This window comes from Myxine glutinosa, chromosome 4 (assembly GCF_964187855.1).
Source record: "Myxine glutinosa chromosome 4, kmMyxGlut1.1, whole genome shotgun sequence".
In the NCBI taxonomy this organism is placed as follows: domain Eukaryota; kingdom Metazoa; phylum Chordata; class Myxini; order Myxiniformes; family Myxinidae; genus Myxine; species Myxine glutinosa.
The window spans coordinates 142684879-142697579 of NC_136264.1; the positions used below are offsets into that span (position 1 = coordinate 142684879).

The following is a 12701-nucleotide window of genomic DNA, read 5'->3' on the forward strand; positions in this document are numbered from 1 at the left end:
GGCTCTGCCTGCTTGCAGGAGACGATTGTTGTTGTTGTTGTAACGAACATGAGTTTTTATGGCCGGCCTTGTTAAAATTGTAAAAACATAGGGAAAACCACAGGGAGCAATCACAGACTGGGGAAAACGAACTTTAATCCCTACCTAGTTAACATAGCTCCACTCCCCGTGTGAAGACACATACTAATTTGAGATCCAGTTTCCCTCCTTAAATTTTTTTTATTTTTTTTTTCTGGGATTTTGCCTCCCGCAAAGCCTAGAAGGCCACTCGAGATGGGGGGGGCTACAAAAGGTCTCCACTCATTCATATTTTGTATACGGGAGAACAGGTTGTATTAAGTATGGTATAAATTAATACATCGACATGTCTAATACTATACTATACAATACAATCCTACCTGTACTATGGTATTTCATCCTGTACCCCCACAAATGTAACAATATCATGTCTTTAATGCTCCGACATATATATATATATATATATATATATATATATATATATGACTCCACGGTAAGATCTCCAACCTTTAATTGAACAAACAATGACAACGTTTCGATTAACAACATGTGAAGCCACACGCCTCCGTTAATCTTCCTCAAGAGTGATAAAATCATCTCAACATCCCCTTATATGCAAAGTGGGTAGGGTATATGCAAAGTGGGGTGGGCAAAGCTGGACAGCCAATGAAACTGTATCACACCGCTCTCGTGAACGGAGACGTTATTGACCAAATTCAAAAATCAACCGCATATTAACGGCTTAAAATAATCCTGTAAGCAATGCTGGATTATAACTCAAGTGTTTAGAAAATCAGGAACAATAATTACATTTAATTAAAAGTTAAACTTGTAAACAATTAAATTGTAAATTAAATTAAAACTGTAAATATATTAAAGCAAAAAATGGGAGGAGGGGGGGAGGGGGAGGGGCAAAACCAACACACACTGATCGCTACCTTGATTTCAATTCTTGCCATCCAATGGAACACAAAAGATCGGTGGTGCACACCCTCTCAAAAAGAGCACGTGATTTACCATCCACCTTTGAAGACAAGATGAGTGAGGTGGACCATCTTCAAAATGTGTTAAGGGCAAATGGTTATCCTGACAGCTTGCTACCCAACAGGAAAACGATAAGGGCTTCCCCACACAACAGGCTGAGACCGAGAGAACAACCAAAGGGTTTGTGTGTTCTCCCTTTTGTACCGGGGGGTTCTCCCTTTTGTACCGGGGGTTTCACAGAGGGTCGGCAGAATTTTGAAATCGGCAGGAGTGAGGGTGAGTTTCACACCGGTTTTCACCCTTCGCCAAGCCCTTATGAGGGTCAAGGACAAGCTTCCGAGGAAGGATAGGTCAGGGGTGGTATACGTAGTGCGCTGTGGTTGTGGAGCTGAGTATGTGGGTGAAACCGGGAGGACCTTAGGTCAACGTATTGCTGAACACCAAAAGGCATTTGAATGTAATTTTCCCAGCAGATCTGCTATTGCCAAACACGGCCTTAAGGAAGGCCACACACCTTTATGGGATAGGGTTAATATTTTGGGTTCCACACCCAACAGAAACAGAAGACGTGCTTTGGAGGCTTGGCACACAGAAGAAACTATTACCTCGATCACACAAGAGGTAGTTGACTTACCGGTAGCGTTTGACCCACTCTTGTGTAAACGAAGCAGGCATTCCGTACTTTGAACAACGAGTCCACATAATATGTCACACAAGGTTTTTATTCGGACAATTTGCCCCTCCCCCCTCCCCCCTCCCCCCCCCTCCCTCCAAACCACCCCTCTCCCAACCCTCCGCTTCCACCCCCCCCTCTGGTTCCCCCCCCCCCCCCCCCCCATTCTATCCCCCCCTATAACCCCCCTCCATCCCGCGTTCCCCTTTACCGCATAGGGCCACATGTGATGATCTTGATATTATGGCAATTTTATTTTATCTTTAAAAAAAATTTTTGCTTTAATATATTTACAGTTTTAATTTAATTTACAATTTAATTGTTTACAAGTTTAACTTTTAATTCAATGTAATTATTGTTCCTGATTTTCTAAACACTTGAGTTATAATCCAGCATTGCTTACAGGAATATTTTAAGCCGTTAATATGCGGTTGATTTTTGAATTTGGTCAATAACGTCTCCGTTCACGAGAGTGGTGTGATACGGTTTCATTGGCTGTCCAGCTTTGCCCACCCCACTTTGCATATAAGGGGATGTTGAGATGATTTTATCACTCTTGAGGAAGATTAACGGAGGCGTGTGGCTTCACATGTTGTTAATCGAAACGTTGTCATTGTTTGTTCAATTAAAGGTTGGAGATCTTACCATGGAGTCATTTGGATTTACTCCCAACCGCAAATCTTTGCATATATATATATATATATATATCTATATATATATCTATATATCTATCGATCTATATATCTATATATCTAATCTATCTATCTATCTATCTATCTACCGTAAAATTCGGACTATTAGCCGCAACTTTTTCCCTCAACTTTGACCTCTGCGGCTAAAATAACGATGCGGCTTGTTTATGGAATTTTCATAAACTTGGAGTGAATGAATCCATGATCAGACGTTGGAGAAAGCAGAGGGGTGAACTTTCTCGCTGCAAAAAGTCAACAAAGGCTTTCAGAGGTAGGAAATGCCGATGGCCCGAACTGGAAGACGAACTTGAAGACTGGGTTAACACACAGAGAGTGGATGGTCGGGGTGTTTCTACTGTTCAGATTAGACTCAAAGCAAGATCGATCGCTGCAGAAAAGAAAATAGAAGAATTTCAGGGCGGGCAGTCATGGTGTTTCAGATTTATGAAACGCAAAGGTCTTTCTGTCAGAGCACGAACGACTCTCTGTCAACAACTCCCTCCTGACTTCGAAGAAAAAATCGCAAACTTTCGGAACTACACGCAGGAGAAAATAGCAGAGAACGTCATTGCTCCGCAGGACATAATTAATATGGATGAGGTCCCTCTGACCTTTGACCTACCTCTCAATCGGACTGTAAACAAAAAAGGCAACCGTGATTGAATTTGTGCTTTGCGCGCGTCTGACAAGTTTCTGTGGCTGTCGAGTTTCTCACTTTTTGTGGTTAATAAATGGTTGCGGCTTATAAACCAGTGCGGCTTGTGTGTGTTTAAATTCCAGTTGTAAAAAAAAATTAGGGGATGCGGCTTATATAACGATGCGCTCAATAGTCCGAAATTTACGGTAATCTATATATATATATATATATTTATTTATATATATATATATATATATATATATATATATATATATATATATATATACAGTCATCCCTCGCTATATCGCGGTTCACTTTTCGCGGATTCGGTACATCGCGGTTTTTTCTCGCTAGTATATGTAAAATTATATCGCGGATTTTTCGCTATATCGCGGGATTTTGCGGTATAAATGTATTTTTATATACTATTATTTTAAATATTTTTGTGGTAAAATAAGCATTTTCTAGCCTAAAAAATTAAAAAACGTAAAGAAATAAGAAAAAATACAGTATTTAAAACATATTACAAGAAATAAAATACTGTACATAGTGTACAGTAGAAGGGTAGACAAAGAGTCGTGCGTATGGAAAACGCCAGTACATTCATCATCGTCATCACCTTCATCGTCATCAGTACTGCACAGCTAATTCATCATCATCTTCATCACGCAAGTTGTAGTATTGAAGAGCCGGGGCTCTTGCTTGATACGGACGAAATGACGGGCAAGACACAAACTCGTCCGAGAAGATATTTATTCTCAAAACCAACTCGGGAACACTGAAAAGCCCATTTATCGGGCTGCATTATAAAGCACAACCAGAAACCGAAAGCCATGCCTCTCAAGCGTGGCGTGCTTCGGTGAATCGGTGGTCACGTGATCAACAGGTGTAGCTGATTATACCCGCAAAGCGCGGCACGCTTTAGCGGTCACGTGACCAGCCACTCTCGCGCCGGGAATCCCCGCCGGTGACGTCACCGGCTGGAGCAAGGAGATTCTGATGCTGGTCTTGCTTGGGGAACCCATGGGTAGCTACAGTATCTTCAATGGTGAGTACCCATTATAATTTTATATGTTGTTAAAATTACGTATGTTTAAGAGTGTAAAAAGTGTTTAAGAGTATAGGAAGTGTTTATAAGAGTATGGGAAAGGTTAATAAGAGTGTGGGGAGTTCATAATGCTTTAAAATATATATATAAAAAAAAAAAATATATGGTCGCTACTTCGCGGATTTTCGTTTATCGCGGGGGGTTCTGGAACGTAACCCCCGCGATAAACGAGGGTTCACTGTATATATATATATATATATATATATATATATATATATATATATATATATAGATATATATATATATAGATATATATATATATATATATATATATATATATATAGATATATATATATATATCTAATCTATATATATTGTTGCGGTTTTGTGGTTGTGCAATAAAAAGTTAATTTCCCCTCATAGTTTAGTTACACTACAACACGTAGCCTCGCGATAGTTCAGTTATTTCTTAGTAAATGTAAGCGTAGTCCTTTTCCTGTGTTAGTTTTGCGTTGAGTAGAATAATGAGAGTTGGGTCTCCTTCCAATGCTTATGCTGCCTCGATACTTTGAGTTTTGGCGCAAATCACCACGAGGCCGGCCTGACAAGTCGATCCAGGCCGAAGGAAGGTGGGGCAGGAGAAGTGGGAGTGACCGGTAAGCACGAGCCGCCAATCAGGGCTCGAGGGGAGTGGCTTAGCACTGCGGCAAAAGGCGTGGTTTGGAACATTCGATACGGGCCAGAGCGTGGCAATATAACCCTGTGCCCGAAGCCCCCACCAGAGTTCTGAGAGTGCGCGGTGTTGAATCAAGTTGTGAGAGTAGGTTCGCAGCGCCAAGTTGTGGGAAGGGAGGCAGATGAGTTACAAGTTGAGTTCTCGGTTGAGCTTCAGTCAGATCCTCCGTTGAGTTACGAGAGTGAAAGCGCGCCGTTGTATTAATCGCGCTGTGAAGGACCGCCGTGCCTGGCGAGAGACACGCATATTTTCCTGCCTGCCTTTGTTCGAGATACGCGCTGCGAGGATCCCTCCCACCTGCCTGCCTGCCTTCGTCGGGGGACGTGCTATGACCGCCAGAGGGCCACGCCGGGTGAGGTGTTCCTGAACGACCAAGCCGGCATGTTCAGCGCATGAACAATCCTTCCTTCATCCCCCTGTGAGTGTGAATGGGCCCATTGTCTGGGCTATAAGTAAGACTGTTTAAGACTGCCCTGTGTCTCTGCTTCTTCTACCAATCATTGTAAATAATAATTAAACCTGTTATTTCTTTGATTCGATCGCTTTTGTCTCTCCATCATTGACTAAGCATGGTACGAATTATATCGCTCTGATCGGGTTCCAATAACAAGGTAATAGCACGGACCACGTGGTGCGCCATCTGCTCGGGTGCACTCAAATTACGCGTGGTTCGTGCGAGACTTGATCCCGGCCCCGCTTCCGCGGCGGTGTGGGTACTTAGGTACGTGCGAACATTGTCCTGAAACCCTGTCCCGCGTCTGACCGGAAGTGGCGACTCAAGTCTCGCGGTTGCGACGACCCAAGGAGAACAAGGGGCTTAATCTCCCCTCCGTAAGGGAACGGGGTCGCGCAAAACCGTAAATATATATATATTGTTGCGGATATGGGATTTGCATTCATCCATATCCGCTTGTAAATATTCCCCTATTTCCTCAATACTTCCCAACTATCCCCAATCCCCCATTCCCTAGTCCCATTTTCTGTAAACAACACTCTGTAGACCCTACCTTCCCCTATTTCCCCCATTAAATGTCGCATCCAGGTCCACCGCATCTCACGTAGACAACTATAGGACATCTTGCTAGTTATTCTTAGTCTATGTCAGTTAAGGACTCGTTTCCATTAATTCTGACTCTTCGTTGCACCAGAATGTGATTGTATGGCACCGTTAGGAAGTTTAGGACCTCCCAATACCTCCCCGCAGCTCTTCCTCACGGTTCAACAACAACAACAACAACGGCGGCGGCGCGGGGAGTGCGCGTCCTCACTCCGGCTTGGTTGGTAGGGGGTGTTGGGAGGGCACCAGGCCTTTCCAACGAGCCGCCATCGAACATGTGCTCGACGGGGTTACCAAGTAGGGGCTCGCTGTCAGCTCCTCGTCAAGGGCGGAGCCCGGTAACCCCCGCACCCAATAGAAGCGGCGGACCGGTCCCATCTGGGGCGGAGCCAACGAGCCGAGGGCGTGTGACTCCCCGCTGAGCATGCGCAGGAAGAGGGAGGTGACGTCAGATGCGCGCTGAGCTTGGAGAGAGAAGGACGCCACCTCCGAGCGCTGTGACACCTCCCCGCATCTCTGGACTGGACCGTGCTTTATCCTGTCCCTGAGCCAAGGTGCACCTTGTGCTATCGACTGCCTGTCCTTCCCTGCCATCAATCCCTGTGTAAGTCAGCCTTGTTCCGTTTGCCTGTGGTCTGTCGGGGATAAGATAAGACTGTAACTAAGTGCCTATCTCTTCTGTGTCTTTTACCTCACTCTACCTTGTAATCTACCCCTTTTCTCCACCACTAATTATATCCTCCTCCGGAGGTCTTGAGAACTGTACCCCTTGCGTCGTTTCATTTATCCCAGTCGTTGTGTCCTTTCCATCATTGATTTAGCGTAGCGCGATTTGGCCAACGTTCGAGTGGAATCGGGTGAGTTGGGGGTAATCGGGTAAACTGTGCGAACACGGCGACCATTCCGCTCGGTCAAGCAACATCTTTAGCCGTGTCCGCAACAATATATATATATATATATATATATATACACACACACACACACACACACACACACACACACACACACACACACACACACACACACACACACACACACACACACACACACACACACACACACACAAGTTCAAAACACACCTGGTCACAAGTGTGCCGCACTGACCGGGTCCTCGGTCGAGGTCCTCAGCATCATCCCGTTTCGGCCCGTCAACCTCGATACGGTCAGCTAAGGTGGGCCGGCAGGGGCACATACACATCCACATGCAGCAACTACACCTGGATGCATACATACCCCCACCCCCAGCGAGTGCGAACGCAGACTACACCAGCAACACCTCCACATCCAGAATCCACAGCACCAAACAAACATGGTGGAACACTTTTATACCTTTTACACCCACCTTTATACCTTTCACCACTCGCCAACAAAACACACCAGATCATTCATACACACACATCCACACACACAACACCAACCAACCACCTGCCCTTACAACATACACCACTCAACATACAAAAACACACACACTCATGCAAAAATTCATTCCTGCAAAAACACACCCTCACCCACTCACCCACTCACTCACTCACATACACAAAATAAGAAATAATAATAGTTACAAAAAAATAAAAAATAAAAACCACACAACCAACCACCTACCCTTACTAACATGCACCACTCATGCAAACATGCAAAACCATTCATGCAAAACCACACCCACTCATGACCCACTCCTAACACACACACACACACACACACACACACACACATACACATACACACACACACAACCAACCTACACCGTTCGACGTGCCTCCATAAACTTCCTCCATATCCAAAATGAGCCTTTCAAGGCAACTTGGGCCACCTTGTCGCACATCCTCCTTCTTTCTGTCCCACACGCTCCAAGCCGAGCAAGAAATGCAAAAAAGGAATTGCCAATATATATATGTATATACAAACAGTAGAAGCATTTTTTTTTTTAATTTTCACCAGGGTGGCTTAAGAGAGGTGGCCAGACATGTGAAGCAGTTATTTAAATTGACAGTATACATTTTCATTGCAGGCCATTCTGAACTGCAGGAAAATTCGGGTTCCAGTGCAGTGCTCTCACATGCATCTCCAGAAAATAATGGATTCATTGTACCAGTTCAGGTAGGACACCAATCGCCAATGTGGGAGGGCTTTTAAATACCTATTCTGTAAATCTAACAAGTTTTCCTTCACTTGTGCACTTCAACATTTAGTCTATGGATTATTGAGTTGGGGGTAGGATGGGGAAGAGTGTTGTTTTTGTGAGACTTTTCTACTCTGGATTTGTAAAAACCAAATTTTTATCATTTTCCATGGATTTGTACCAATACTCTTGGTGAAAGATTAACCAAAAAATTCGTCATATGGTTGCAAATCGGAACAATTGCGTTTGAAACGTCCATTATTTTCTTATTTTACTTCACCATGCATACATTTGTTCCAAACCTTGCTCTGACTGTTGGCAGTGGGGGGAGGTGGGAGGGATGGGGAGAGGGGCATGGAATTGTACTCCGGTTCTTGTCCAGTATTATATTGTATTGAAAGTGGACTATAAGAGTTAAAGTGTCAATTTTATATATATAAATCAATCATCAATAATGTTGAGTCTCCTCGGTCAATGATGATGGCGTGCCAGACTCCATGATCCTCCATACACGACCTGATTTCTGCAGTGGTCACAAGTTCTGTGTTCCGCCTCAGCTGGTCGACGTATGTCAAGTGACGCCCCCCTCTCGAGGCCTGTCCATGCTCTGGTTCCCAGAGCACCAGATTACTAACTGCTAGGTCCTTATGCCATATGCAGTGTCCTCCACCCCAACTGCAGTCCACAGAGGGACAGACTTGAAGGAATGCAATGCACTGATTCCTCTGTGAGCAGGATGACAATCACTTGACCACAGGTGATGCTCTACCTTTTCACAGATTCCTCGCACATAGGCCTACTTGTCCGCTCTCAGCAAACGTACAGTTTTACACCTCAGTTCTCTGAACATCTCGATTCTGCCTCCAAGCCTGGTCCTGCGACACTGGTCAATGTTATCCAGTGCCCCTTGGGAGACTAAGGTCTTCTTTGCCTGACGGTGGGTTCCAAGACACCCACTGGAAACATCAAGGATGGTCGTCTTGAAGGCACTCTACAACTCTTCAGGATCCCCTGAAACACTTAGACCCCCACTCAACCTGTTCGCAATCTCCTCAGCTACCCTTTAATCCGTTAGCATAACATCCAGCCTAGGCTGGGATGGTACCATTCTCTTTGATTGGAGCCGCAGCTTCAGCATTACTACAACAACGCTGTGATCGTAATGAGGAACCGAGGACTCCTGTAGACCCTGCAGTTCTGGATCAACCTCCAGTAACCATCAACAAGAATGTGGTTAATCTCCTTTGCCACACCACCACCAGCATTGGAATATCAAGTCAAGCGATGTGGCTGTGGGCACAAACTATGAACCAGCCACCCTAAGTCCACGACAACTTGAGGAGTCGAGGAAATTGGTGCTATTCCTTGTCCATGGGAACCAACACATATCCCATAACCATCCCCATTAGTGCCAGTCTGCATTGAAATCGCCCAAGGCAAGAAGAGTATCTAGCCTGGGGCACCGACCAACCTCCAACTCTAGCACGGCATATAATGTCTTGGTGAGATCACTCGTCTCAGTCGGAGCATATACAGAGACCAGGGAAATGACACCCGGTGAGTGACAAATCCTCAGGCTCATAATATGCTTGATGACCGGTGTTACCTCGATTACCATGGGAGTCAGCTTGTTGGACACAACTACAGCAACTCCTTGGAAATGATAACCATCAGAGCGACCAGACCAGTAATAGGTGTCGTCTCACCACGATCTGGTCTCCGAACCTCAGTGTTGCAATGCTGATGTCCAGACGCTGGGGCTCAGATGACAGCAGAGACGGGTGATCATCCTCTCTTAGGACATTCCAGGCACCCACCCAAATGGACTGCCTCAGGTTAGCCAGAGGAGACTCCTGTCTGGTGGATGACCCCTCAACACCACTCTGACACAGACCAACACAACCCGACCCAGCAGGTTGGCCTGTGGTTCCCCCCCATCATCAAAGAATGGGAGTCCTGAAGGCTTTGCCCCAGAAGTACTTCCTTCCACAGAGCAGGTTCTTCTTGGCTCAATGTGTTTTTTCGTGCATGTTGTGGAATGAATGTTTTACGGTGGCTGGACTGCAAATCCTGCCACCAACATCCTAGAAATGGCTAACTCGACTGCAGAAGGATGTCCGCAGACACAGTTGGGTACCAGATATAGATGGACGTCTGCTCACTTAGGAGCTCCACTGCCCTTTGACAGATTTTGTTTTTAATCCCACTAAATGTTTATGCTACATGCACCCTCATGAGGAAACGTGGTGGGAGGATTCGGTTTAGTCGCCAATAACCTGACCATGAAAAATATTTGTACAGGTTTACATGGAACCTGTAGCGAGTCAACAATCTGATCTCATCTGGCCTGACCTGCCCCATAATCTGTGTCCCTCTTCGTAGCAATGTCTTGTTTGTGAGTGTGGTCAAGCATCCCCGTAAATAGTAGTGTTAAAAAAATAAAATAAAAAACCTTGAGAGGCCATTTTTCCCTGCAAAGCGGGGGTTGGCCTTTTTCGGGGACCATGGTTGTTGTTGTTTTTTTGGTCCCCTTTTTGAAGCAATGTTTTTACGGCCGGATGCCCTTCCTGCCGCCAACCCTTTTTGTCGCCTTTTACGACAAACAGGGAATTACCAGTGAACTGGTACTCAATTAGCCGACCTCGGAAGGATGACAGGCTGAGTCAACCCCCCTGGCGTTAATTCAGCAATCGACCGGGATTCGAACCCAGGATCCTAGGATCCTAAGCTGGCACCCTAGCCGCTAGCCCAACACCAGGGACTTGAGCATTAGCTTGCCTTTCACCAAGCCCAGATGTGCTTTAAATTTACAAAGTTAAAATTTAAATTTAAAATTTAAATTTACAAAAAAAAGACAAAGTTAAAATTCAACCATATTCTACCTCCTGCTATACCCACCCCGATATCTCTTCCTAATCCCCCATCTCTCTTCCTAATCTTTTACTTTCATTGTATTTACACACTTGTACATGCGTTTTTCTAATATTCTTCAAAGTATGTTTGTATTTTTGCACTGGTTTACTGAAAATTACTTATATTGTGAATTATATCTTACAGGTGTTCTATTACAGATCTGTATGTGCAGCCACGACTCGCTCAACCTGCCTGGCTTGCAATGAGTTCCACATGCTCACACAAGAGTCAGATCTGCTTACACTTGCTGCAGAGCCTCAATGCTACCTCGGAGCTTTCTCACAATCAGTGAGAGATGTAGTGACTCGTCGCATACCTTACTTCACTATTATAGTGACTCGCCTCATACCTCATACCTTACCCTCCTTCCTCACTTTGACTGCCATTTGTTTTGCTCTTTATTTTATATACTAGGCATGCATAACCATCGCTTCGCTGATGGGTTTGATCAAAAGATATGTCTATCTGAGAGTGTCAGAGGATGTAAAATAAAGTAAATGTGCGAAAAAGGATATTTTATAACACGTAATTGTTGTTTTCCTGGCTGCTTTTGTGTGCCCCTTCCATGCACTTCTACATATTTTCTATTGTTTCGAGAAGTATTACTGTATGTATTTTTGTGTGCTTCTCCCATGTCCTTGTAAAGGGTTCCTGCTGTCGTAGAATAATAAATGTTACCAATGTTACCACTTCATTAAGTTCCCATGCTCACGGCTTCTTCCTCAATCCCAAAAAGCAGGGCTTTAAAAATGAGCATCGCTATCTACTAATAAATGGATGAGGTGTGTGGGCACATTTGTGTTTGTGGCATATTCTTGTGGAGTTCTACTGGAGCTATCTGGTGTGGAATGTGATACACCAAAATTATTGTTATGATCTCCCGAGTTGATTAGGCTAATTAATAAAGAAACCAGAAAAATTGCCATGTTTCTAAACGCGTGCCATGTTAAGGTGTATAGAGCAGTTTAATCGGTCCTTCTATGGCATGGCATTCCAATTACAAAATACATAAAAACAATTAACATTGTAACAAAGCATATCATAATTAATACTAATAATATTAACAATAATAAATAATAATAAACGTATAACCCCACCCTAGCCCAAGCACATCTGGGCTTGGTGAAAGGCAAGCTAATGCTCAAGCACGACAGCAGGCAGGTATGCTACAACGTCATGAAGACCAATGAGAATTTGGTGTAATGGACCAACCAAACGGCTAACTCGTTGATTAAACGGACATTAATTTTTGTTCCAAATAAATTGATTATGAGCTTAACAAACAAGTAAACCAGTTATTAATTTTCTAACCAAGTAAATAGATTATTATGTATTAGCTTTCCAACGATACCATTTTTTATTATTTTGGTGTCAAGAGGTCAAAGGTTAGAGGTCATGTAAAGTGAAAATTATGTTACCATACCAACTTGTGAACCAGTGCTGGGATTTTGAACAAACTTGGTGTACGTATATATATAATGCAAGGATGAACTGATTGGATTATGGCATCAACAGATCAAAGGTCAGACAGAGGTCATGTCAGGTAAAAATGTGATAACTTGAGAACAGCTAAGGGATTTAAATCAAACTTGGTAAAAGTATTTTAATGATGTAATAATGTGGGCAGAGGCATATCGGTCGACATCGTGATGATGAAGAGTGTCGTTCTAGTTAATATTTGACAACAGCAGGAATTCTTCAGGATGAAGACACGCACACACACACACACACACATGCCTATTGTGGTATAGTAATCGATGAAAGGATTTATAGTTTCCTTATTTATTTATTTTTTTTCCAAAGTTGATAGCTCATGAACAAGCA

At 43.9% G+C, this 12701-nt stretch overlaps 1 protein-coding gene across 5 annotated transcripts in view; it reads left to right on the forward strand.

Annotated features, from left to right (window-relative positions):
- Window positions 1-12701, forward strand: part of LOC137425320 (folliculin-interacting protein 1) — a 165043-nt gene that overhangs the window by 134842 nt on the left and 17500 nt on the right. For 3 of the 5 annotated variants that reach the window (XR_013623209.1, XM_078776535.1, XM_078776534.1), the window contains 2 exons: window positions 7854-7942; window positions 11022-11165. Coding sequence is in view for 4 of the 5 variants with exons in the window: in XM_078776535.1 (XP_078632661.1) it covers window positions 7854-7942; window positions 11022-11165 (233 nt within the window). In the remaining variant the exon portion in view is untranslated. The remainder of the gene's footprint in view (window positions 1-7853; window positions 7943-11021; window positions 11166-12701) is intronic. The other 2 variants (XM_078776537.1, XM_078776536.1) reach the window with 1 other exon arrangement.